This window comes from Lepidochelys kempii, chromosome 6, assembly GCF_965140265.1.
Source record: "Lepidochelys kempii isolate rLepKem1 chromosome 6, rLepKem1.hap2, whole genome shotgun sequence".
NCBI lineage: Eukaryota > Metazoa > Chordata > Testudines > Cheloniidae > Lepidochelys > Lepidochelys kempii.
Window position 1 is genome coordinate 13,872,177 of NC_133261.1, and position 24,944 is coordinate 13,897,120.

General features: G+C 56.5%; 3 protein-coding genes across 17 annotated transcripts in view; 2 read left to right on the forward strand and 1 right to left on the reverse strand.

Moving 5' to 3' along the window:
- Nucleotides 1-5,841, reverse strand: part of P2RX3 (purinergic receptor P2X 3) — a 24,917-nt gene extending 19,076 nt beyond the window's left edge. The window contains exons 1-3 of the mRNA XM_073346821.1: nucleotides 4,967-5,841; nucleotides 4,039-4,226; nucleotides 1,503-1,638 (exon numbers count right to left, since the gene is read on the reverse strand). Of these exons, the coding sequence (XP_073202922.1) occupies nucleotides 1,503-1,638; nucleotides 4,039-4,226; nucleotides 4,967-5,113 (471 nt within the window). The 5' untranslated portion in view covers nucleotides 5,114-5,841. The remainder of the gene's footprint in view (nucleotides 1-1,502; nucleotides 1,639-4,038; nucleotides 4,227-4,966) is intronic.
- Nucleotides 5,670-20,396, forward strand: SSRP1 (structure specific recognition protein 1). 4 transcript variants are annotated; one of them, XM_073346819.1, is made up of 17 exons: nucleotides 5,670-5,818; nucleotides 6,706-6,935; nucleotides 8,531-8,716; nucleotides 10,865-10,970; nucleotides 11,843-12,033; nucleotides 12,189-12,419; nucleotides 12,702-12,805; nucleotides 13,293-13,421; nucleotides 13,951-14,172; nucleotides 14,469-14,541; nucleotides 15,100-15,238; nucleotides 15,525-15,570; nucleotides 18,057-18,174; nucleotides 18,738-18,908; nucleotides 19,267-19,358; nucleotides 19,578-19,740; nucleotides 19,834-20,396. In XM_073346819.1, the coding sequence occupies exons 2-17, from the start codon at nucleotides 6,882-6,884 to the stop codon at nucleotides 19,900-19,902; spliced, it is 2,094 nt and encodes a 697-aa protein (XP_073202920.1). In that variant the 5' UTR covers nucleotides 5,670-5,818; nucleotides 6,706-6,881; the 3' UTR covers nucleotides 19,903-20,396. The 4 variants fall into 4 exon arrangements, with proteins under 4 accessions (XP_073202920.1, XP_073202919.1, XP_073202918.1 ...); XM_073346818.1 differs by lacking the exon at nucleotides 5,670-5,818 and adding an exon at nucleotides 5,855-5,931; XM_073346817.1 differs by lacking the exon at nucleotides 5,670-5,818 and adding an exon at nucleotides 5,913-5,997.
- A 91-nt stretch (nucleotides 20,397-20,487) lies between these two features.
- TNKS1BP1 (tankyrase 1 binding protein 1) overlaps nucleotides 20,488-24,944 on the forward strand; it is a 32,862-nt gene continuing 28,405 nt past the window's right edge. For 10 of the 12 annotated variants that reach the window (XM_073346815.1, XM_073346807.1, XM_073346802.1 and 7 more), the window contains exon 1: nucleotides 20,488-23,614. The gene's annotated coding sequence lies outside the window, so the exon portion shown is untranslated. The remainder of the gene's footprint in view (nucleotides 23,615-24,944) is intronic. The other 2 variants (XM_073346806.1, XM_073346809.1) reach the window with 2 other exon arrangements.

Consider the following 24,944-nt stretch of genomic DNA (forward strand, 5'->3'; position numbering starts at 1 on the left):
TTGCTTTTTTGAATTCAAATTTGCCCCATTTTTTTCAAAACATGCAAAAAAGGAAAAATCCACCCAAAAAACAGGTGATTAGAAATGAACAACGTAAACAGAATTTCATTTGACTCACCCAGGATCTGTAGACTAAAAAGCATGAGCCCCTCCTATCTCAGCTCACAGACCTGAACAGAAGCTCTGTGTGGCTTGAAAGCTTGGCTCTTCACCAGCAGAAGCTGGTCCATTAAAAGATATTATCTCATTCAGCTGTCAGCTCACAGCCAGCAGCAGGCTTTACATGATGCAGCCACTAGAGGGAGAAAGCGCCCCATACTGAGTTCTTGTGGTTTCTCCAGGAAGAGCATGATCTAGGGGTTAGACCAATTTTTGCTCCCCTCTCCCTTCCAGTTCAACTACAATTTTTGCTCAGTTCTAGTTCTGTATCCTCCATCTTCCTAATTTACTCTGCACCTGCTCTGGGAATTTCCAAGCAGGAGAGCACTGTGTTTGTAGTCCCTGTTTGAGCTAGGGGAAGGAGCAGTAGCTACAATTCAATGTCAAGGCCCGTCTGTTTATCCTGAACACTGTGTGCTTGTGCACACAGCTTGTAAAGGGGACACAGGAAAGCTGCTGATGGCTCAGAAAAATGCTATATTTAACCTCCTATGTCCTAAGCTGTTCTTAGGAGGGATCAGATATTTTGCTTTATGATTCTGATGAGGCCAAAGTAAAGGAACAGAATTCCCCTAGCTCATGGGTCCCTTCACAGATCCCCCACGCGTGTGTGTATGGGTGTCTCCCCCTCCATCTTCATAAAGCTGCTGCCTTCTCCTCTTTCAACCCCCTCCTCTGCCATGACGCCCACAGATCTCTCCCTGTTCTGATCTAGGGTCCTCATCCTCTCAGAGAAGGGATTGCTGGGGTGCCACGATTCTGTGAGGGGGCACGCAGGGGGCATTTCCTGAACTCAGGAGTACACAGGCTGACAGCTGGTTGTTTAATTGAATAAGGCACATATCAGGGATATAGTTCTTTGAATTCAAGCTTAGAGACTGAAGCAGCAGACAGTAGGGACCAGTATTCATTGTATCAATGTAGTATCAGCCAAGATCAGGGTCCCCACTGTGCCAGGTGCTGCACACATTAGTAAGAGAGAGTCCCTGCCCCAAAGAGCTAGCTAGATAAGATTAGACAAAGTATTATTAACCTCCTCATTTTCTCAGTCAGGGCAGGACCTCTCTCTCGCCATGTGTCTGTGTAGCGCCTGGCCCCACAGGGCCTGGGTCTCAGCTGGGGTAGGGCCTGTTTCTGTGTGTGTGTCCGGGCTGAGCAGAGCCCAGCATGACCAGACCCTGATCTCAGCTGGAGCCTCTAGACACTACCATAACATGAATAATAGCAATAATAATCAAGTCCCTCCAGACCTTTTGGGCATCCTTAGCTCCAATCACACAATACCCCAGTCCTGACTATTTTTAACCACTCCTCTGGTACTGGCCCTCCAGCATGAGGATTACCTGTGGGGGTGTAACGTAGTCTGCCGTATCCATGACCCTGTTGGTGTATTTGCCGAAGCCCTTGACCTTAGTCACCACAGAGGACTCAATGGAGGTGTCCCGCACCTGGTACGCCTTCTCATGGAGAAACACCCAGCTGCGGGGGGAGGGGGGAGAGGGACAGAGACCCACATTAGCCTCTCACCGGAGGGGCAGGCTGGGGAAACTCCCCCACAATTCGCCAACCTGGGACAGGCTCGGTAGAGAGCTGTGAAGATCCCTTTGCATTGTCCCCAACTCTTGGGATTTTATTGGGAGTCTTTGCTGGCCTTGCTAAAGCCCCACCTCCTGGAGTCATGGGATTTAGTGACAACCTTAGGTCTTGTCTAAATGCAAATGGTTTTGTTTTCGGGTTAACTTTAGTTTTCTTCAGCCTAAACTGCATTGGGTCCACACACATGTCCTGTTTTCAAACGATCCAGCGTCTTGTGCCGCATTCATCAATCCATTTTGGAAGCGAGTGAGCTCTTTCAGACTGAGTTCCTGGAATTCCCCTTTCAAAACGATCATTTTGCTCCTGACCTCCCTCCTGCTGCCCTCGCACACTACACTGCTGCCCACCTGGAGCAGCTCATCTGTTTACCTGCGTTCCTTGCTGTGGGATCACCTCCCTGTTTAAACGCTGTCACACAGCCAGCAGTGCCCCTTGGCGAGCTGAGGTCACACACTTTGCTTTCATCAACAGAAACCAAATGCAAGTGTCTAGCCCTGCTGATTACCAAGAAGAACATGATAACAGGACCCCCCATGTCGCCTACCAGCTCAGGAACCAGAAGGCAAAGGAATTTTATAAGATTGTTGCCTGATTTTGGGGGCGGCTTGATTCAGTAACCCCAGTTACTGAAATGACACTTCCTTCTAAAAAGCGGCAGCCAATGTTAAAATGTCCCTTTAAAATAACAAGTGAGAGGAACGGGCTCAGAGCCAGCCTGGCTGTAAAAGACACACAGAGCTCTTCTTCCTACACATCTCGTGCCACCTAGTGGCCCCCTGCAGATTCTTCTCTGCAGTTGTATCCCCACCACCTTCACTGCTTTTTCTTATAGCTCCGTGGTAGATTTTCCAAAAGTGCCCAGGTAATGGAGGATCTAACGTCCCAGGACTTAGGAGCCCGAAAAAGAGATTTTCAAAAGAGCACAAAGTCAGATTTTTTTTTTTGCAGTCACCTGGCACACGATGGGGGCCAAATTCGCCAAGCACATGATGGCTTCTGGTGCAGCCTAATTATTTACAAGAACTCAGGGCCAATCGCTAAGATATTTTGGAAATCTGGGCTTTTGTTTTGGGGCATGAAAGGGAGTGAAAGGTTTTTGAAAATCTGGCCCTGAACCTCATTGGAAATCACAGAGATTTAGGATGAAATAATCCAAAGCATCTAAGTGATTTAGGAGTACAAGTCCCATTTTCAAAAGTGCCAAGGGGATCACCGGGGCAGGGGGTGAAGGAGAGGGGGCTGTGTGAATGTCACTAGGCTGGGGGACCATGCAAGGGTCACTGGGCTGCGGGGGAAGGGGTGCATGAGAGCCACGAGGGTTGTGGTGGGGGATAGAGGGTGCTCAGCAGCCCCATGCTGTCTGTGGTACAGCATCCCTTTTGGGGAAGGACTGGAGGTTAATTCCCTTGGCCTTCACTGATGGTGAAGAAAGTGCCCCACCCTCCCCCTCCCATGCATCCCGCCCATCAACCCTCTGCTCTGTCCTCCCAGCCCCTCCTCCCCACTCACACAACCTCTGCTGCACCCCTTCCTCCCAGCCCCACCCCCAGCTCACACAGCCCCCCAGCTCACCCTCAGCTTGCACAACCTTCCCCACCCTCACTTCTCAGATCCACACAGAGCCCTACCTCTCCTGTTCACACAGAGTCACACATACACACCAGCCCTGCTCGGACACCCAACCCAAAGACTGTCTTTACACTCTCCTGCGGGGAAGCTGATGGGCGGGGATGGGCACTGTCAGGCGGGACAGTGTGTACAACCATGCACCAAGGGCTTCTCCAAAACCAGCCTCCCACCCTTCGATTCAGCACATTGGTGGCAAAAAGGGGATAGCTGCCTCTCTAGGTGATGCTGTCTGGCCCCAGTGGTTAGGGCCAGCAGGGCTCAGACCTCTTGTGTCCCCCAGCACAGCCCCACCTGGTAACGCCCATCAGCAGCAAGGAGCGGGGAGGAGAGAGACCCTTGCTGTTGGACGAGTTGATTACATTTCTCCCAGAGAGCATCTCCTCCCCACCCCGACCCCTGTGCAACCCACATGCAGGGCCGGGTCGGTGGGCAGGCGGGACTCTTTAGCCTGGGGAGTGATCCTGTGCCAAGCTGAGGTTGAATCATCCCCCAGCCTCCTTCCTCCGGGAGTGGGGCTCTTTGGAGATCAGTGTATGGTGGTACCCACCCTGAAGAATAATCCTCCTGGTCCTCTGGGACGAGGCCCAAGGGGAAAGGGGTTTGGCCATGAAGCCCGAGTGCCAGGGAGACTCCCCTGGCCTGGGGGGCACTCACCCGATGAAGTATGAGATGACGAGCAGCTGCACAACCCGGTTGATCACGCCAACGGTCCAGCTCTTCACCACCACCGACTTGGTGGTCTCATAGGTGAAGAACTCAGCTACGCAGTTCATGCTGGAGGAGAGCATGGGCATCAGGAGCAGGGCGTGGCCCACCAGCCCAGGGCAGACTGGATGCCTGGACTAGAGACAAGGAGTACCCCAGGGGGTGATGGATGCCCAGGGCTAATTGGGAGGGCTGTCCCTTTAAGATAGGGAACAGAAGTGGAGTCTTCCTGTGCCCTGCGGCTACTCTGGGCTGCCTGGAGCCAAGGGACCCCTTTAATATACCTCCCCCCCCACCCCTGTGGTGATGCCATCAGGGAAAGGTGGGGCTTCCTAGCCCATCCATTACCAGTTGGAGTCTCTGGGGTGTGTGTGGGGGGGGGGGGAAGGTCTTTAATGCATTCCATGAGTCCAGAAAGGAATCTGCTCTCTGCACATTTCATCTCAGCTCTCATCCTTCCTGCAACAGCTCTGCTGGTGCCCCTCACTTCCAACCCGAACCCCTGTTCCAGCCATGGGCTCCCCCCACCCCACCGCACCCCAGCTCTGCTGGTGTCCCTCAATCTCAACCTGCAGCCCCTGGCTATCCCATCCCTGGCCCAACACACAGGCAGCTGTGGAAGAATAGCCAGAAAGGAGAGCCAGCTAAACAAATACCACACTGATTTTTCTCTGGAGACAAATTAGCAGCTGATGGAATATGCTGGGCAGTGGCAGTCCCTGAGCCTGAGGTTCTGTAATTATCCTCAGAGCATGCACAGTATGGGCTGATGCAGGGCTCTTGCTTGGCTTCCCCTGTGAGACAGATCCCCATCCCCCAGGGCCCAGGCTATCCGTGGCCCTGCCCCCTCTGCTTAGGCTGCCAAGAAGGGAGTCACCTGAGTAACTCGCGCCAGTGGGACTGGTGGCTTCTGCAGTGTTTGACACCCCCATTCTGCTAGAGAAAAGAAATGACCCCTGGTCGTTTCCCACAGCCCTAGGGGTGGATTTTCCAGGTCAGTTGGGGAAGGGTGTTGCGGAGACATGCAAATCCCACCAGGCCCCTCCGAGCAGCAGCTCGCCCAGGCCGCAAGCCTCCCATGGACTATCCAGTAAGGTTTGCTCCTCCAAGGCTCAGGGTGCTGTGTGAGCAGTAACTGCAATGTAAGCGATGGCTAGGCTGCACAAGTATACTGCAATGGGGGCAGATGTCTGGTGTAATCTCCCCTTGCCAGACAGTTTCCCTTGGAAAGAGCACGGCAGCAGAGCGAGCCAGGCCTACGCAGAGGGGGAGCAGCCCCGTGGTTCTTTCAGTCAAGCTGTAGCAGCTTGCGAGGCCCCCAGTTTGTTAGTCACGGCGGCCTCCTCGGTCACACGAGCACAGGGATCGCAGCCTCCATTACAGTGTCCCAGTGGAGCGGTTCGCAGTTGGGGGTCACGCCGGCTGTGCGGGACCATCCAGCGAGGTCAAAGCCGGGCGAAGGGGCGGCTGAGAGTCCGGAGGGTCAAGGGGGAGCTGGGAGAGGGGCCTAGGGGTGTGGTCTGGCGATACAGGCCGGGGAGGGGGGGTTGCGGGCGGTGTCTAGGAGGCTGGCGAAGGGAGGGGGCTGGGGGGAGGCTCGGTGTGTTCGCGGCCCCAGCTCCGCCTCCCATCCCGGCGCTGCCAGACAAGCTAACGCAGGACAGCTCGAGGACGGACCTCGAACCGCCCCAGGGGGCCCCATCGACCGAAGCCGCACTCGGACTCTATGGTAGGAGCAGTGCGCACGCGCGAGGCGCCCTTCATGGCCGGCGTCTCTATGGTAGCGCGGGCCGGAAGGTGGAGGGAGGGAGGTTTCCGGTGGGGAGGGAGGCTCCGCATGAGGTTCGTGCTGCGCAGGCGGGAAATCGCCCCAAGGGGTGGGGGTGTGTGTGTGTACCTGGGGCAGAGGTGGGTCAGTGCCCGGGGCAGGGGGTTCCGGGGCACGGAGGGGAAGTGGGGGGGGTCCATGTCTGGGGGTGGGGTTGGCGCAGGGTGGGGTGTGTGTTGGGGTTCTGGGGCAGGGAGGGGAAGTGGGGGGGGGTTGGTGTCTGGGGGTGGGGTTGGCGCAGGGTGGGGTGTGTGTTGGGGTTCTGGGGCAGGGAGGGGAAGTGGGGGGGGGTTGGTGTCTGGGGGTGGGGTTGGCGCAGGGTGGGGTGTGTGTTGGGGTTCTGGGGCAGGGAGGGGAAGTGGGGGGGGGTTGGTGTCTGGGGGTGGGGTTGGCGCAGGGTGGGGTGTGTGTTGGGGTTCTGGGGCAGGGAGGGGAAGTGGGGGGGGTCGGTGTCTGGGGATGGGGTTGGCGCAGGGTGGGGTGTGTGTTTGGGTTGGGGGGGGCAGGGAGGGGATTGGTCTCTAGGAGGGTCTGGTGGCAGGGTGAAGCCAGGGATGGGGAGGGTTCTGTGTGATCCTTCTGCTGGTGCTCAGCCTCCAGCCCCTGGAGAGCTCTGTAATGCTCTCCAGCTGCCCAGGCCCGGCTGGGTGAGGCTCGCTGGTTGGATGGGAGCCAGCCCCTGTATCTACTCTGTGGCTACCCCATGGGTTCAGTCTCTGGGGGTTCCTGAGCTGGGTCCCTGCTGGGCCTCATCTGCTGGTGGAGTCATCTCTCTCCTTTCTCCCCAGGTGCTTCGCGGCTTCCTCCCCTCTGTGCTACTCTGGGCATGTGGGACTTGGGAGGGGACTGAAGAACTTCATCATCTCTGGAGAGCTCCCTGACTGGACCTAGTCTCCAAAGCTCTCCCAAACCGGTTGCTGGGAGACAGACCCCACCAGAGTGGGCGAGGTGGGGAGGGGCCATCATGGCGGACACGCTGGAGTTCAACGAAATATACCAGGAGGTGAAGGGGTCCATGGTGAGAGACACAGGAAGCCTGGAAAGCCATGCCTTCCTGGGGGTGGGAAGCACAGAGTCTGGGAAGGTGTCGTTATTGTGGCTGGTTGAGTGGTGTGTCTAGGGCTGAGAGAAGGTGCTGAACCATGGTTCCGATTTCATTACAGCTCTCAAGCTAAGTGGGGTCACAGCTGGAGTGCCACCCCAAAGTAAAACCTAGAAGCTGTAAGTGACTTGGGGGAGGGGTGTGTGCTTTTCCCCTGAGTCATTACTGAACCCACAGATCAAGCAGCATGCTAGGGGACCTGGGATGAGACAAAACATGGCCAGACCCCTGTAAGTATTAAAGATCCAGTGACACTTTCCTGGGTGTTGGGGAGTTAGCGCCAGTTCCTGGCTGCATTCCCGCTCTGGTAGGTAACACTCAGCTGACCGAAGTTCACAGCCCGTTGGACTTCAGGGAGCAGACTCCTTGCATTTCATTCTAAACTCTTGCATGATGTCACCAAGTGCTGTGGGAACTGACGTTTGGCCTAGCCTGAATGGCTGAAACTTGGGAGCCTTTCAGAAAATGCAATGCACGATCCTGTTTATTCCCAGACATGAGTGTTTAAGTGATCTCTCTCCTGCCATCCATCTCCACCCTCTAACAAACAGAGGCTAGGGACACCATTCCTTACCCATCCTGGCTAATAGCCATTAATGGACCTAACCTCCATAAATTTATCCAGTTCTCTTTTAAACCCTGTTATATTCCTAGCCTTCACAACCTCCTCAGGCAAGGAGTTCCACAGGTTGGCTGTGCACTGTGTGAAGAACTTCCTTTTATTTGTTTTAAACCTGCTACCCATTAATTTCATTTGGTGGCCCCTAGTTCTTATATTATGGGAACAAGTAAATAATTTTTCCTTATTCACTTTTTCCACACCACTCATGATTTTATATAGCTCTATCAAATCCCCCCTTAGTCTCCTCTTTTTCAAGCTGAAAAGTCCTAGCCTCTTTAATCTCCCCTCATATGGGACCCGTTTCAAACCCCTAATCATTGTCAATTTACAGCGAAGGTGCATGGTGGCCTGAGCTTCATAAATGAGTCGGTTTCCATGCCAAGAAATCCAAATCTTTGGCTGTTAGTAGTGAGGGTTACATTGGGGAATGTTGTCCCTACATCTGAGAAATGCCCTTGATTGGGCTATTGTTCCTAAGTGGCCAGTCAGTCCTCAAGCTAAAGCGAATACAGGCTTTATGGTGCCGCTCTGGCTGACTTAAACTGCAGAGCTGGTGCTATGGCCCTGTGATGCATGTGGGGGTAGTTGGAGGGGGAGGAGGGGGGAATCTTGGAGTGAAGCTTGCATGTGGGTGAGGGAGTGTGTTTGGGGTGGTGTTAGTTGGATATGGGGTGAGTGCACCCCGTGTGGGAGAGGAGAGATGGTGGGGTTTCTGTTTTAAATGCATGGGGGTGGGTGTTAAGTAGCCTTTTCCCTGGAAGAAGAAGGGTGTGACTGGCTGATGTGGGGTTCCGGGTGTATTCTTTGACACCATTCCAGAGTGTCACCACTGTTGTTCTCACTAGCGTGTTGTCCCTGTGCCCCCTACCAACCCATCTCTCTCTGTCAGAATGATGGGCGGCTGCGGCTGAGCCGCCAGGGTGTCATCTTCAAGAACAGCAAGACAGGCAAGGTGGACAACATCCAGGCCTCAGAGCTAGCAGAGGGCATCTGGCGCCGTGTGGCACTAGGCCACGGCCTCAAGCTGCTCACCAAGAATGGACACGTCTACAAGTATGACGGCTTCAGGGAATCGGTGAGACCTTTGGCCTGGCCAGCTCCCCCTCCTAGAAGCTCCCACCCCACCGTGTGTCAGGACTCCCAGGGGGAATTTATGTGGGTGGGCATCCCCAACCAGCTACAAGGTGACAATTGCTTGGCAACCTCCCGGATTTGCCCATGGCATGAGTGCCTCAGTGCAGCCCACATGCTCACGAGCCCTGGATCCCATGTGGCTCTGTGTAAACACCTCTCTCGCCCTGCCGTAAGGATCCTGTTCTTGGCCCAAACCGTTTGCCATGAGTTTAAGCTTCCAGGCTCTCTCCTAGGAGTCTTTTTCAATTAATTGTGTTTATTATGGTAATGCCTAAGGATCAGCTGAGAATGGGTCCCATTGCCCTAGGCTCTGTACAGAGTAGTAGATAGTCCCTGCCCTGAAGAATTTAGTCTAAATAGACCAGACAGACACTGGGGTGGGAGTGGAAAGCACAAGCCCAGTGAACTGTGTGATGGCAGCAAGTGTCTTGTTAGTGCCCTGGTGTTCTTTCCTGGTGGGTGTAGTTAGGAGGGGATCAGCCAAAGGGAATGGGGGGAGAGAATGGAACAGGTATCGAGGGAAATTTAGGTGAAGAGACTGTGAACGAGGGGCAGTATTCCCTCTAATTTTTCCCACCTATGTGTGGAATGAATTTTGTTATGTGCACCAATATGGAGGTGATATGTGACACATCATCTTCATATTGGTGAATGTAACAAAATTCATGTGGTGGGTGTGGGGCCAAGGAGTTTGGAGTATGGGAGGGGGCTCAGGGCTGGGGCAAAGGGTTGTGGGGGGAGGTGAGGGTTCCAGCTGTGGGTGTGGTCTCTGACAGGGCCATCCCTAGTGGGGTGTGGGGCCTGGGACAAATCAGCCTGTATGGGCCCCCCCTTAACATTTTTTATAAGGTGAAATCTGGTGTGGGGAGGGGACACCAGTGCTGCGGGGCGAGGGATAATGCAGAGTCACAGGGTGGCACCTGTGCTAGGGGCCAGTGGGCCCCCTGTGCTGGGGGATCCTGCAAAAGGGAGGGGTCCGGGGTGGAAGGGCAATGGATAGGGTCAGCCTGGCCCTGGCTTGTTCCGGCAGCACTAGGATGGTGGCAGCAGGCGAGCAAGAAAAAGAAATACAACGCGCGCTTCCTGCCGGCTAGTGCGGGCCCGACCCCTGCTGCCAGCGCCAGGCCCCCCTGCTAACCTCCTGGGCTGGCCTGGGCCCCCTAACCCCACCCCTCCTGGGCCAGCCTATCACCCCCCGCACGACCCCCACACACTGAAGTGTGGGGCCTGGAGCAGTTGTCCTGGTTCACCATACTAAAGGGATGGCTCTGGGGTGGGGCTGGGGATGAGGGGCTTGGGGTGCAGGCTGCCCTGGGGTTATGGCGGGGAGAAAGGACTCCCCCCAGCTCTCTCTCCCCGCAGCAGCACCTGGGCTGGGGGGGGGAGGGGTGCCTCTCATGGCTGTGGCAGGTCCAGGCCGGGACTGGATTTGGGCCAGGGGAGGGGCACTTCTTCCCTGACCGTAGCAGGTCTGTAGCCGGGCTGGGTTGCGTCCGGGGCTGTGAGAGAGGAATCTCTCCCCACCACAGCCCTGAGTGCCTGCGCAGTGCTTAATAGGCTGCTACACAGCTTAAAGGGAACTTAGGCGAGTGGGAGGGCTGGAACAAACAGCCCATCAGCACCAGGTAGAAAAAGTCCAGTCAAACTGCAGGGAGTTCTTTGAACATGTAAGTGTCCCTGCTTTGGCTGCAGCTGCTCCGATCAGCTGGGGACTCTGGCTGACGCCTCTGCAGGTGCCAGTCATGTAGTGGGTGTATCCCTCCGAGAGGTTTCAGCTCCACGTGAGCATCCAGCAAAGATGCAGGGCTGGTAACTCCTGTTTGCTCTCCCTTAGCTCTGTGGTCGTAGTTCTCCTAGTGACTGATTCTTTCCCCAGCTCACTTGCTTCCTGGCACATGCAGTGTGTTGCAGCGAGCCATCCTAGATGGAAGAGCGCTGGAGCTCCCCGCTGCTGCTGTTTGTTACCAAGGGGGAGCTGTGGGGTAGTAGCAGTGGCCGGACCTCTCTGGGAGGGAAGGAGCCCAGGAACCACGTCTCAGGCTGCTAGGTTATGGTGGCTTCTGATGGCTGTTCTCTACTTCCCACTCAGGAGTTTGACAAGCTGTCAGAATTCTTCAAGTCCCATTATCATCTGGAGCTGGCGGAGAAGGATCTGTGTGTGAAGGGCTGGAACTGGGGGACTGTGAAGTTTGGAGGTGACTCTGGGGCTATGTCTTCGCTGCTTGTGAAGCTTGGGACACATTTACCTGTGGTAGCCTAACCCATGACAGTGCATTTACCCTGCTTTCACACCCCATACCTGTGCTGGCACTGTATCTGGTCCTTGCAAGCCATAGAGCTAGCTCCAGGTTCATAGCACCACAACTCCTTGTGTCACTCTGCTCGTATTCATGGGGCATTGGGGACGACTTGTCTGCCTGCCCTGGATGCTCATCCCTGGGCAGGTTAGCCCGCCTCCTCCTCTACCAGATGGAGGCTAGTGGAGAGGCTGCAAATGGAGAGCTGAGCAGAGGAAGACAGACAGTCCATTTCTGGTCAGGGGGCTGATGGGAAGGGATTGGAGGATCTCATGTCTCAGTGGGTGTGAGCGCCTATGGCTTTGTTTCTTGACTGCATCTACCTCAGGGCAGCAGTACATGTTGACAGCCGCCTGCGGCATGTGGCTGTGTGAACACAGAGCACTTTGGGGAAGAACCTGTGACTGAGCTGGAGTTAAGTCTCTCCGGTGAAGACCAGCTCTGGGAAAAGAGGGGTGTATAGCAGGGAGAGGAGCACAGCTCCTGCAGTGACTTGGATTTGGGGGCTAGCGTTGGGAGTGGATGGCTCAGTGTGCTGCAGAGAGGAAGTAGTTTGTAGCTCCACCTTCTCCTGCAGGGGGCGCTGTGTTGTGGGGAGCTCTGAGTTGCTCCTGTCTGCCCAGTACCAGCTATAAGCAGCTATAAGGTGCTCAGCCCTGTCCTTGCCATCTGGGCTGCTGACTGCGGAGGTTGTCTGACAAGAGGAGCAGCTGGCTGTGGGAGGTGCTCCATTGCCTCCTGCTGACTCACTGGGTTCCCCCTCCCCACAGGCCAGCTCCTGTCATTTGACATTGGGGAGCAGCCCGTGTTCGAGATCCCGCTCAGCAATGTGTCCCAGTGCACCACGGGCAAGAATGAGGTGACGCTGGAGTTCCACCAGAATGACGACGCCGAGGTGTCACTCATGGAGGTCCGCTTCTACGTGCCGCCCACTCAGGAGGATGGCTTGGATCCTGTGGAAGTGCGTGTGGGCCGGGGTGGGGGTGGCGTGGCCCATGTGGAGGTGGGAGTTCATGTGGGATGGGGTTGTGGCCTGTGTGAAGGTGCTTGGAGGGGTTATGGGGGGGCTGCATACAGCTGTCCGGAATAAAGCCCCCCATCCTCCCCCACCCTTAGGCCTTTGCCCAGAATGTGCTATCCAAGGCGGATGTGATCCAGGCAACTGGGGATGCCATCTGCATCTTCCGGGAGCTGCAGTGCTTGACACCACGTGGCCGCTATGATATCCGCATCTACCCCACCTTCCTGCACCTGCACGGCAAGACTTTTGACTACAAGATCCCCTACACCACTGTGCTGCGCCTCTTCTTGCTGCCCCATAAGGACCAGCGCCAGATGTTCTTTGTGGTGAGGAGGGAGGCAGGGAGCTGGCAGATCCCCCACTGCATTTGAGGGGAATGGGGGGGCTGGTAGATCCCACTCCAGTGTGCCTGGGGGGTAGGGTAGCCAGCGGATCAGAAGGCCCAGACCAGCTACTTGTGTTGGGGGCTGAGAACTCGGGGGGGGCGGGGACTGCCCTGCAGTACTTGGGAGGGATGTTGCATGAAGGTGGGAGCAGGCTGGAATGGAGGAGAGCCCTTGGGGGTTCTGGGATCCCTTACCTGTCCATATCCTTGGCTTCCTTTCCAGATCAGCCTAGACCCTCCGATCAAGCAGGGCCAGACACGCTATCACTTTCTGATCCTGCTCTTCTCCAAAGACGAGGACATCTCCCTGACCCTTAACATGAATGAGTGAGTGGCCTTTCTTCCCTCCTCCGCCAGTCTGGCCCTGCCCCCAGCCCCGTACGCTCGCAGGATCCCTCTGCCCCTGCCAGCCTGGCCCTGCCCTGTGCCCTGGCCTGACCCCCTCTCTTCTGCCCACTCCTGCCATCCTGGCTCTGCCCCCTGGCAAGACCCCCCATCTTCTACTAGCCTTGCCATGCTCCTGGCAGGATCCCTCCAATCTCATGTGGACTCCCAACCATTGTCTGGCATAAGTGTCTGGCCATCCCCATCCGGACTGACTCACTTCCAAGCCTTGGGCGGGGGTTAGCATCTACTCCCAAGAGAAGAGGTTGCCCGAGGACTATGCATTGTCCTCCTTGGTGGCCCTTTCATTTCTGGGTGCTGAGGGCATGCTGTCTCTCAGTTGGCATGGGAGCTCCTGCGTGTTGTTCCTGCTGGTGTTGGGCTCTCTCCTGCCTTCTGTCCTCATGCTGCCATTCTCCCCATGCTGTAGGGATGAGGTGGAGAAGCGCTTTGAGGGCCGACTCACCAAGAACATGTCCGGCTCACTCTATGAGATGGTCAGTCGGGTCATGAAAGCGCTGGTGAACCGCAAGATCACTGTGCCCGGCAACTTCCAGGGGTGAGCACACAGCGTGCAGGGGAGTGGGACATGGAGCCTTCCCCTCTAGGGGGCTCCTGTCCCAGGGCATGGGTAATGTCTAACTCAGGGGGTGGTGAATGGGACACGGGGCCTTTTCCTTCTAACAGGCTCTGGCTCCAATCTGGTCCCAGGTGGGAGATTGTCTTGGGGTGGGGAATCGAATATGGGCCCTTTCATCTCTAGGGGGCACCAGCTACGATTCTGGTCTGGCTAGCTCGGGTGGCAGGGAATGGGATACAGAGTCTGTTGCTAATTAAATGCTTAGAAATGACTCTGATCTGAGGTCCCGTCCCTACACACCTGGCTCTGGTGGACTTTTTCCCCATCCTGTGGCTGGGAGTTCCCAGTGGTGGGTGGGAGAAGAGTTGTGCCTCAGAGGTACGTGTGACAGATTCTCATCCCTTTATTCTGCCCCCCGTTGGCTGCTGTCCCATGGGGGAGCGTCTGTGCAAGGAAGCCTTGCTGGTGTAACCCCCACTTTGTCTCCCTCCTCTCCCCCTCCCCCAAGGCACTCGGGAGCCCAATGCATCACTTGCTCCTACAAGGCCAGCTCGGGGCTGCTCTACCCACTGGAGCGTGGCTTCATCTATGTGCACAAGCCCCCGGTGCACATTCGCTTTGATGAGATCTCCTTCGTCAACTTCGCCCGCGGCACCACCACCACCCGCTCCTTCGACTTCGAGATCGAGACCAAGCAGGGCACGCAGTACACCTTCAGCAGTATAGAGAGGTGAGGGTGAACCCCTGCCCAAGCAGCTGCTGTCTGCTCTCTCCCCTCTGTACCCATGGCTGTACTGCCTATTGCCCCGTCTGTTCTCCTGGGCCGCCGCCACCCTCTCACGGCCTGCACTGGTATCCTGCTCCTCACTCAGCCCTGGGAAGCCATTCGTACCACAGCCTGGCAGTGCAGGGGAGTGCCATTCTCCATGCCATCACTGTGCACTGCCCTCTCGCTTGCTCATGGTTGGGGGAGCGTTAGACTTCGCCTCTCCGTGACCCCGTCTCCCTACTGTTACCCACCTGCAGGGAGGAGTACGGGAAGCTGTTTGACTTTGTCAACGCCAAGAAGCTGAACATCAAGAACCGAGGCCACAAGGAGGTACCTGCAGTGGGGTGGGGTGGGGCGGGGCACTTGCTGGGTCCCCTGTCCCATCCCAACCAGGAGCCCCATAGCGTCCGGGGGGTGCTGGGTGAGGGCAGGGGTTCTTTCTCTCTCTCTTTCCCTGCAGATTCTGCCTCCTCACTTTCTCTTCTCTCCTTGCCCTTGTAGAAGAAAAAGGTCCGTGCGATTTCCCCTCCTCCTGGTGCAGGTCTCCTCTGCATGGCTGTGGTGCTCTCTACTAATCACAGTAACCCCGCGTGAGCCATGGGAGGGAAGGGGGGAGCCATGCCTCCCCCCCCCTGCCCCGGATCTCCTTGCCAAGTGGGCCCCACCTAACCCGGTTAACACCACTCCTCTGGTCCGTGCATGCAGCCTGTGCTGGAAGTGCTGGGGATTCTTTCCTGGAGTGGGGGGTGCACCCAGGAGCATGTTGGGAGTTGTAGTTCTCATTTTTCTGCACACTTGGGGTGGGGAGTGGCATCTGCCCTTCCCCTCTGCTGAGGTGGGAGGGGTGGAGAGTGGCACTCACATGACCTCCCCCTGCTCCCCCTGCAGTCCATGCCACAGAGCTATGATGAATACGCTGACTCTGACGAGGACCAGCATGATGCCTACCTGGAGAGGATGAAGGAGGAGGGAAAGATCCGGGAGGAGAATGCTGATGACAGCAGTGATGAGTCTGGGGAGGAGACTGGTGAGACGTGCTCCTGTGCCTGGGGCTCCTCCCCCTGGCTGTGAGATCTGCCCTGTCTGTCCAGTGTTTGGGGCTCCTCCCCCAGCTGTGAGATCTGCCCAAGGCTGTCCAGCGACTGGGGCTCCTCCCCATGGCTGAGAGATCTGCCCCCAGCTGGGGTCAGAGAAACATTCCCATGCTCTTTACTCAGCCCTTTCCCCATGGCTGTTGCCATCCCCATCCCCCTCTCCTGCCCCGCCCCCCACCCAGAGGGGGAGAATGACCAGTGCATTCCTTTTCCTTCCAGATGAGTCATTTAACCCGGGGGAGGAGGACGAGGATGTAGCAGAAGAGTGAGTAGGGGACAGGGGCTGCCTGGCATGGGGCTTTCGGGCTGTGACCTCGCCCTTTGATTGGCCCATTCTCAGATGGGAACTCTCCGCACGGGGGCCACAGGGGCAGGACATTGAACATGTAGTGCCATCAGTGCTGGCCTCCCTCTGGTGCTATGGGGTGCCATGCACAGCGAGTGGCTCAGTATGGGGTGCTCTGCCTTTGTGGGGTCTCCAGAGCAGATGGCTCAGCAGGAGGCACTGTCACCTCTGCTAGTGCTCCAGTGTGCTTGGTGGCCTGGTGGTGCTGTCTGAGGTTTTTGTCTCCCTGGCCCTTTTCACAGGGTTAAGGCCATTAGGCTCAGTGGCCAGCCATCAACCCTTCTGTTGGCCTAAATTGCCCTGTAGCCCCAGTTGAACGTGGGGTTCTTCTCTTCCTGTCCTGAGCTGTTAAACAGCTTCTGCCTTTCTCCTCTGAGGTGGCTGCATCTCAGTGTTGGGTTGTACAACTGTCTGAAATCAATGGGCTGCTTAGATTGTCTGGGGCAGGGACTGTCTTTCTTGCTATGTGCCTGTACAGCGTCTTGCACAGTGGCGCCCTGATCTCTGACTGGTGCAACCACAATACAAATAATAGGCTCCCTGAATGAGGCAGAGTGGTTTCAGAGCAGAGGATATGCACTAGGTTTTTGCCTCTGCTGCTTGCAGAGATCTGTGCTCTGGAATGAGCTGGAGCAGTGCAGTTGGCACGCCTGCCAGAGGGAACACTGCTGGCAGTCACAGAAATGATCGGGGCTGAGGGGACTGCCGAATCATAGAATCATAGAATATCAGGGTTGGAAGGGACCCCAGAAGGTCATCTAGTCCAACCCCCTGCTCAAAGCAGGACCAATTCCCAGTTAAATCATCCCAGCCAGGGCTTTGTCAAGCCTGACCTTAAAAACCTCTAAGGAAGGAGATTCTACCACCTCCCTAGGTAACGCATTCCAGTGTTTCACCACCCTCTTAGTGAAAAAGTTTTTCCTAATATCCAATCTAAACCTCCCCCACTGCAACTTGAGGGAATGATGGGGAAGATGCCTCTGTAGCATGGAACAGCAATAACTGTGGGTAGACGTTGTACAGCTCTGTGAATCCTCGACCTTGGAGGACCAGGAATCTGGGGGTGCTACTCAGGGCATGATGGGAGCAAATGGCAACAGGGAGAACTCTGGCGAAGATTTCCCACCACCGAGATCCACTGGGCTGTGGGATGGTGTCACAGATAGTGTCCAGTCCATGCCCAGCCTATAACCAGTTCCTTGGGAGTGACCCCTTCAGTGTGCTAGGCCCCAAGGACCCACACAGGGGCAGGCCCATGGCCTCCAGGACTCCCAAACTGGGCCTTGGGGCCCCAGCGATCCCTGCCTCTCTCCGTGGCTCCCTGCAGCAAATCCAGCCGAGCCAGACCCCTGCGGGAGGTTTGTACCATCCCCCTTCGGGGCGCCGTGCTGTCAGTGATATCTGCAGCAACATCAGCAGTCTTCCCAGGCACGGGGGAACAGCGTATTAGCCGCCTGGTCCATGGGATCAGAAAGGCCTTGGGTTAGCACAGAGAGTCAAAGGTTGAGCCATAGTCCAGCCTGGCCAGCGCTGGTGCAATTAGCCAGCCAAGCTGTTATGGCCTCTATCTCCATCTGGCTCCTTGTCAGCCCCGAGGCCTGGCCACCAGCCTCCTTTCCCCTTTGTTCTCCCACTGGGGCCTTTGCACTGCTTCCCAGCTGAGGGCCAGGAGAATATCTCCCTCCTCCTGGCTGGTGGCTGCTAGGGGTGAACAGCCCGGTCATTGGGGTTCCCGCTCTCTTGCTAGATTCTCCATTGACGTGGATTGGTGTTCACCAACCCTTCATACCACCCCAACCAGCCACGGGACACACACACTTTGTGGCTCTTGCTGTTCGAGCAGATTCAACCTTTTTGCACCCCTGCATAGCCATGCAAAGTATAGAGGGAAACTGAGGCATGAAATGAGGTTCATAACAATGTTACAGAATATTCCCTCTCGGTCCCAGGTCAGGTCCCGTGTCAGGAACAGGGAACCCGTCGCCTGGAAGGCTGGGAAGTGGCCTGGAGGGAGCAGCCCCATGCTCTGCTCAAAGGGGCCCACGTCTCTCCAGCGGGGATGTCTGTTCTTGGCATTGCCACTCGGGTTCTGCTGCCAGCAGGTCTGGGGTGACACCCAGGGATGGGAACAGTTGGTGTGGGGAAGAGCTGTCTGTGCCCCTTGTACCCTGTCCAGAGTGCTTGGCAGAGTCCCTTGCCACCCTGTTTCCAGGGACAGGTGAGGTAGCTGTTGCCATGCCCAAGCCATACTGGGGATGCCCTATCTCTTCCAGTCAGCACCCCTCGAGCAATCTGCCCATGCTAGGCCTGATCTCTACTAACCTCGCTGAGCTGGGGGCTGCCAGCCCTGGGATCAGGGGTGTTTGGGGATGGGGCTGACGCCAGGCTACCATTCCCTCCTGCAGGTTCGACAGCGAAGTCTCTGCCAGTAGTGACGGTGGCAGTGACCGTGAGGAAAAGAGGAAGCCAGCCAAGAAAGCCAAGATTGTGAAGGAGCGCAAGCCCCGCAAGAAGTCATCGGAGGTGAGAGCTCCGCCCTGGCAGAGGCGGCTGCGTGGTTCCCAACCGCTGGCTCTGAGGGGTGGGATCCTCTGCCTCCAGCGCACAGGCCAACCCTGTGGGGAGATTGAGCCTTTGGGAGCACTACTTAGGGGCTGATGAGGCCATGAGTGAGTGTCCTCTGTGATGGGGAGCTGTCCTGAAGGTCCCGCTACTCCCCAGCTTAGGACACTGGACAGCCTCCAGCTGTGGGTGAGTGACTCCGTCCCCGCCATGACACGGAGCTCTTCAGCCCTGTGCTGCTCCCCCAACCTCACCTGACAGCCTGCCCCAGCTGGGCCCGCTGGCTCCGTCAGGCTCCTTGGCCTTCGCTGCCTTGTCTTAGTCTTGTGCTGCCTGGGCCCCATGAGTGTGTCTGGCTGCTGGGGGGAAGGGCTGGGATGTCAAATGCCCTGCCCCAGTGTTAATGGGGGGCACAAGGGGCCTTTGCCATGGGGGTCAGAGCTTCTGGTCCAAGGAACTCTAGAGCCACTTCTTGATGGATCCCTTTCTTGTTCTATCTCTGTACCTCCACTTCCTCTTGCCAGAGTAAGAAAGGGAAAGACCCCAACGCCCCAAAGAGGCCCATGTCTGCCTACATGCTGTGGCTGAATGCCAGCCGTGAGAAGATCAAATCAGACCACCCTGGCATCAGCATCACGGACCTGTCCAAGAAGGCTGGGGAGCTCTGGAAGGGCATGTCCAAGGAGAAGAAAGAGGTGGCCTTGGTTGGGGGTCAGGGGCATGTTCTAACTCTCTTTTGGTGGTGTGGTTGTTTGGGGGAGGAGGAAGGGGGCTGTGTGGGCTGGCAGGGCTGTGTCTGGGGATGGTAGGGGTAGTATTGGGTGTAGGCCTGGCTTGGGAAATCTTGGGGAACCAAATGGAAGAGGTCTTGGAGGCCACCCCAACATGGGGCAGAGGCTGTGTCTTGTTTAGGGAGGGGATGGGGATGGGCTTCTGGTTTTGGGGGGCTGGCAAAGCAGGCTTGGGGTAGCTTTGTGTCTGATGGGGATCAGAAGTTAAACTGTGGGCAGGTGAGCAAGGAGGGTCATTACCAACTCTGTGTTCTGGTAGCAGGAGTGGGATCGCAAGGCGGAAGATGCCAAAAGGGACTATGAGAAGGCGATGAAGGAGTACAGCGAGGGGGGCAAATCTGAGAACTCCAAGAAGTGAGTTGGCTGAGCTGCTGGAAACACTGGGGTGGGTGACGAAGGGCCTTGGCCCCATCTCACTGGAGGGTAGGCGCGAGATGACAGGGAAAGGTGTGGCCCATGTGGAGCGCAAGGAGTGGAGGACTGTCTATTTCCTCCCTGCCCTGTGGCACCTCCACCAGTGCAGTAGGGGCTCGGGGTGACTGCTGATTGCTCGCTGTCTCCCACCCTGCACAGAGAGAAATCCAAGAAGAAGAAGCAGCAGGGGAAGGGGAAAGCAGAGAGGAAGGCAGCACCATCCAAGGCCCCAGCCAAGTCCCCCGCTAAGCAGCTGGGTGAGAGCTTCAAGAGCAAGGAGTTCGTCTCCAGTGAGGAGAGCTCTGGTGACAACAAGAAGGAGGTAGGTGCGGGTGGGGCAGGAGGGGCTTCCGCCCCAATTGGCAGCTGTGGCTGTATGTGGTCTCCTGTTAACACACTTCCCCTCCCCCCACAGGACTCAGAAGAGGAGGAAATCGCTAGCACGCCCCCCAGCATGGAGGACTCAGCATCTGGCTCGGATTAGAGCAACCCCTCCCTTTAGCCCTGCCCCTTTCCTGACTGCACAGGTCACTGAGTTGAGGCCTAGACATACCCTCTCTCCCCAGTGCTCCCAATTCCCTTCTGCCAGGGGCATGGGCTGAAGGGGTGACGTGGCTGCTCCATTGGCTCGAACCAGCCCTACTTCCAGACCTTCCCTGACCCTCCTCCCCCATGGAACTGCAGGACCTTTGCTAAACTCTGGATAAAAGCACAGGGTGCTAGAGAGCAGGGGATAGGGCTCATCCCTCCTTTCTCTCAATGCTGTGGGAGCCCCCCTGTGTCCTATCAGGAGGCCCTCCCAGCAAACGGTGGGGGGCATGGCCCACAGGCCCTGCAGGGGGGAGCTGGCTGGCTGGGAGGGGTCCATCCCCTGGCCTGTAGTCGGGCTCCATCTGTGTTTTTTATGTTCTGTTTATTTTTGTATTTCTGGTCTGTTCACACGGCAATTGGACGGAATAAAAACCAAGCGACTTCGGACGGCGCTCCTGTCTGTTGGAGCGTGGCCAGGGGACAGATGGACGGATCTCCCAGTGCCAACAGAGCTTCCCCTCTAGAGCAGGCAAAGCCCCCTCTTGCCAGAGGGGGAAAGAGGCCACTCTGCAGCTGCGGTCTCCCCTCCCGACGGCCGCATTTCCCGTACATCGCAGCAGGAGCGGCTCTGCCTGCAGCATGGGGCTGAATATGGGCCAGAGCCTTATCTCACTGTGTTCCAGTAAGCTGTGGCCCTGATTGTATTAAAGGCCATCTGGCGCCTTGGGGAGCCACCTAATGAAGGAGGCAGTCGATAGCAGTGAGGTTTAGCCAAGTGTTAGGGGCTCCCTTCCCTCCCCTCTCTGGCTGCTGGGGCCATCACCAGCCTCAGCAAAGCTGGGAGGGTTCCCAAGATGGCTTAATGTAGGGAACTCTAGGACAGCAGGGGCTGCTGTGACCCAGGCTGGGGAAGCCCTTCCCTCCTTGACATACCCAGTACCTCCCAGCTGCGTGTTGCTGAGGGATGCAGTGTCTTGGAGCTGTGGGCAATTGGTTGGCATCCAAAACTTCCCATCCACCTGGTTCTGCTAGCGGCCGCCCTTAGGGCTGCATGGAGGGCTGAGAGCCTCATCGCTATCCCTTCTGGGCCTGGAGCTCTGACCAGCTCCGAGAGTGGGTGATGAGGAGTGTGAGGTGCTGACCAGCAGGTGGATGCAGCATCCATCTCCATTACAGCCATCACAAGCCTTTCTTCAGTGTGCCTTGCTGCCAGGACAACTAATCTGAGCTGGAGGAAGGATGCCTGATCTGATTAGAGCCTATTATCGGACCTCAGTGCCCCATTAAAGTGTCTTTGGCTCCACTTCCAATCACCTGTGTGTCAGAGGGCACACTCTGCCTCACTCTAATTGAATCAGCACTTCTGCCAGGCTGCAGCTCTCAGAGAGGGAAGAGAGCTGTGTGTGCTGTGGGAGGGAGAGGAATGTGCCCCAGAGGCAGTGGCTTTTATAACCAAGGCTGCAGCAGGTTAATTGTGCAGATGGAAGCTGGCTCCCATGGGAAATTCTCCAGGGTCCCATTTCCTTTGGCCTAATTTCTGTGGGTTATTTACCAGAACTCTGCAGCTGCCAGGAGTAAATGGGAAGGAAGGGCTGCAGGCAGCCATGGCAACTCCTCTCTTCAAGCACCATGTACTATGCTAGAACACGGGTCCAGTAATGTTGTGGAGTTTAAAACCAGCAGGGACGTCTGCCCACCTGGATGTTACAGCCACCCAACACCTGCACCCTAAACCCAACAACCAAAATCATACCACAGCCTTAACCTCTGTTCCCCGGCGGCTTCCCCTTTTCACCTCTCCCATCACAAGGCTATAGCAAGGAGTGGGTACAACAGCCTCTGCCCTTCCTGTGTTCATCCTGCAATCCTATCACAGCTGTAATTAGGGGGCTGTTTTTCCCTGGGTGCTGGGCAATGTAAGCAGCTGCCATGATGAGACTGGTTGGTCTTATGAGGGGTGGCTGCCTGGCAGGGGCAATGTGGTGCAGAGAGTCCAAGGGTTGGCTGTTCTTAAGAGTGAGATTTACAGGCCCAAAGAGATTTTCCAGGTGATGTGTTAGGTCATTGCTTAAGACGGGGGCTCTCATCTTTCGTCCTTGGTGCCACCCAGCAGTCCAGGATTTTAATGTAACCAGCACTTAATAGTTTGTTTTAAAGTGTACCCTGATTAATATTGCATATGAAACACTTAAATGTCCTAATTCATACTAAAGTCTAGGGCACTTCAGAAGTCTCTATGCAATGTAAAGCAGTGGATTTTAATAATTATTAGCTGGTTGAAATAAAACCCTAGATGGTTGGAGAGCCTGGAGGACATGAATTTGGCCAGTGTGGTTTAAATTTTGAACTGTTATTTTGCAGAACCTGCAAACTTTCAATCAAGTCCTGCTTGTTTTTTGGCAAACCCATAATTTCTTGATCATCAGGTAGCTCCCTCCCCCCCCCCCCCCCCAGCCTCTCCTACAGATCAAGCCTGTAGTCTCCATGGTCACCACAGTACAGAAGCTTAGAAAGAGGCTTTCCAAGCCCTGGATGTATTGTCTCTTGCTGGGCCCAAGTAAAAATATTTTAAATCTTTGTCTATTTTCTCAAAATGAGAGAAGCTTAGGAATGTGAGAGTGAAACAGCATGCTAAAGAGTGAGTCTCACACTCAGTGAGCGACACTTGATGTGTCTGAATGGGGGTGAAACAAGTTGAGGGTTTTAAGTCTAGCACAATGCGGACAAATGTCCTCTCCCTGAGCTATTGCCCCGACCTGTCCTCCTTGCTGGTGGTTTCCCAAGAGATGCTAATTAACGAACAGGCTTTCACAAACTGAGCAAGGTGGGCATGAGTGTATCCGGAGAGGGGACTCTGGCCTCTGGCCTTGCCCCTCCAGCATTAAAGTTCATGTCACTCTTACACCAAGGAGCTCACAGTGCCACCCTCAGCCACTTGGCCCCAGGTTTCTGTCAGGAGGGCACCCCCCCAACCCTCCCATTTGACAGAGGAGCAGGCTTTAGGGGAGCAAGGGGACAAGGATGGGTGAATAGTTAAGATGTCTCTGGAGCTGGGCATCAAGGATTGCAGTGATTCTATTTATTAGGGGGCACTGGCTCTCTGGGTGCAGGACATCTGGTACCAACCTGTGGGGGCTAGTAGCCAGCCCTCTGCAGCTGGCAGGCATGGAGTTGCCTGTTGTGATCACCCTAGATAAAAGCTAGGGTGAACACACACACACTCCACACACATGAGCTGGGGAAGAGATCCCTCCCGCACTTAGGGATTAGTGCCGGTGGGGTCTTGGCTCTCCAGCTGACAGAGGCCCCAGGGACATTGCAGGCTGTGGTGGTAGGGATGAAGGGGTCATGCCCTAATGATAACTAGGAGTGGAGAGACAGGTACTCCAGTAACAGCTGGGGAGGACGCAGCCCACCTGTGGGACAGGAGAGGGGCCCCTCTAGCTCCACCCTCTATGGCTAACCCTGCCTGTTGGATGATGGCTTCAGCAAGATCACACGTGAGAGTACACAGGGTGTGGTTATTTGCATAGCTCATGAATATGCAACAGAGGGCGGAGCCGCCCTGCGCTTGTTTTGCTTCTCATGAATATGCCGCAGAGGGGTCGGGGCGGTGCTGACTCCGAGCGCGGCGCGGAGGCCGGTGAGGAGCTGCTGGGATCCGGGTAGGTAGGGGACGTCGGTGTCTGTGTTGAGAGTTTCTGGAAGGAGGAGTGTGTGGTGTGACTGGGGGTCCCCAGAATGGGGTGTGCGTGGGGTTGAGGGTGAGAACAGGAGTGGGGTGTGTATGGGTGATTGGGGTCCCAGGTTGAGGGGTGGGTGTTTGTTGGCTGCAGGTGGTGGGAAAGGGGGTATGGGGTTTTGAGGCTTTGGAAGGGACGAGGCATGCGTAGGAGCAGGAAAGTCAACAAACTTTCCCGAGTATAACAACTTGGGCGGTGGGGGGCATGGCAGCAGGGAGGGGGTGATGGAGGGGAAGGGCAGGCTATGAATGCCAGGGTGGCCAGATACAGTGTGTCACTCAGCTCCATGTGTCACTGAGGGTCTCAGTACAGTGTCCCAGGGTGCCTATCGCTAGCATCACTGGTCCTCAGCCAGGGCCAGCTCTAGGATTTTTGCTGCCCCAAGCAAAAAATTTTTTGGCCGCCCCTGCTTTTTTTTTTATGCCTCCCTCCCCGTCCCAGGCTCTGCCCCAACTCTGCCCCTTCCCAACCCTTTCCCCAAATCCCCGGCCCTGCCTCCTCCTCTGAGCGTGCCACATTTCCACCCCCCGCCATTGCCTCCTGCAGCTCCCCCCCGCCCTAGCTCACCTCCACTCCGCCCGCCTGCTCCCCTGAACACGCCACCGCTTTGCTTCTCCCCCCTCCCTCTCAGGCGAGGGAGAGGCGGCACGTTCAGGGGAACAGGCGGAGTGGAGGTGAGCGAGGGTGGGGGGGAAATGTGGAAGAGCAGGAAGTAACGGGGGGGGGGGGGTAGAGGACCCTCTCCCTGCCCCAGCTCACCTCCGCTCCACCATCGCCGCCTCCCCCGAGTACGCCGCCACTCGGCTTCTCCACCCTCTCTCCCAGGCTTGCTGCGCCAAACAGCTGTTTCGCGTGCGGCAAGCCTGGGAGGGACGGGGAGAAGCGGAGCGGCGGCGGCGCGCTCAGGGGAGCAGGCAGAGGTGGAGGTGGAGTGGAGGCGAGCTGGGGCGGTGGGGGCACGTTCCTGGGGCGGCGTGGCCGGCGCCAGAAAGCCACCCCTAGAAATGTGCCACCCCAAGCACCTGCTTGTTTTGCTGGTGCCTAGAGCTGGCCCTGGCCTCAGCCACACCCTGGGGCTGTTCCCAGCTCCCACTCCTTGACCTCTGGCCTCAGCCTGCCCTGGAGGATTCAACCTGTATCTCCTCCACAGCTCCTCCCGTCGGTTGGCCAAGCCCTCTGGGCCCTTGCCAGAGCCAGGCCCTGGACTAGCTCATAGAGTTGCCTGCAAAGGGTTGTGTGTCTGTGTCTCTGG

Bases quoted from the DNA above. Each gene is read 5' to 3' on its own strand.
- SSRP1 (XM_073346819.1), top strand. From the start codon at position 6,882: ATGGCGGACACGCTGGAGTTCAACGAAATATACCAGGAGGTGAAGGGG. The intron at 13,422-13,950 runs GTGAGCACACAG...CCCTCCCCCAAG, and splicing joins GTGCCCGGCAACTTCCAGGG to GCACTCGGGAGCCCAATGCA. The intron at 15,571-18,056 runs GTGAGTAGGGGA...TCCCTCCTGCAG, and splicing joins GACGAGGATGTAGCAGAAGA to GTTCGACAGCGAAGTCTCTG.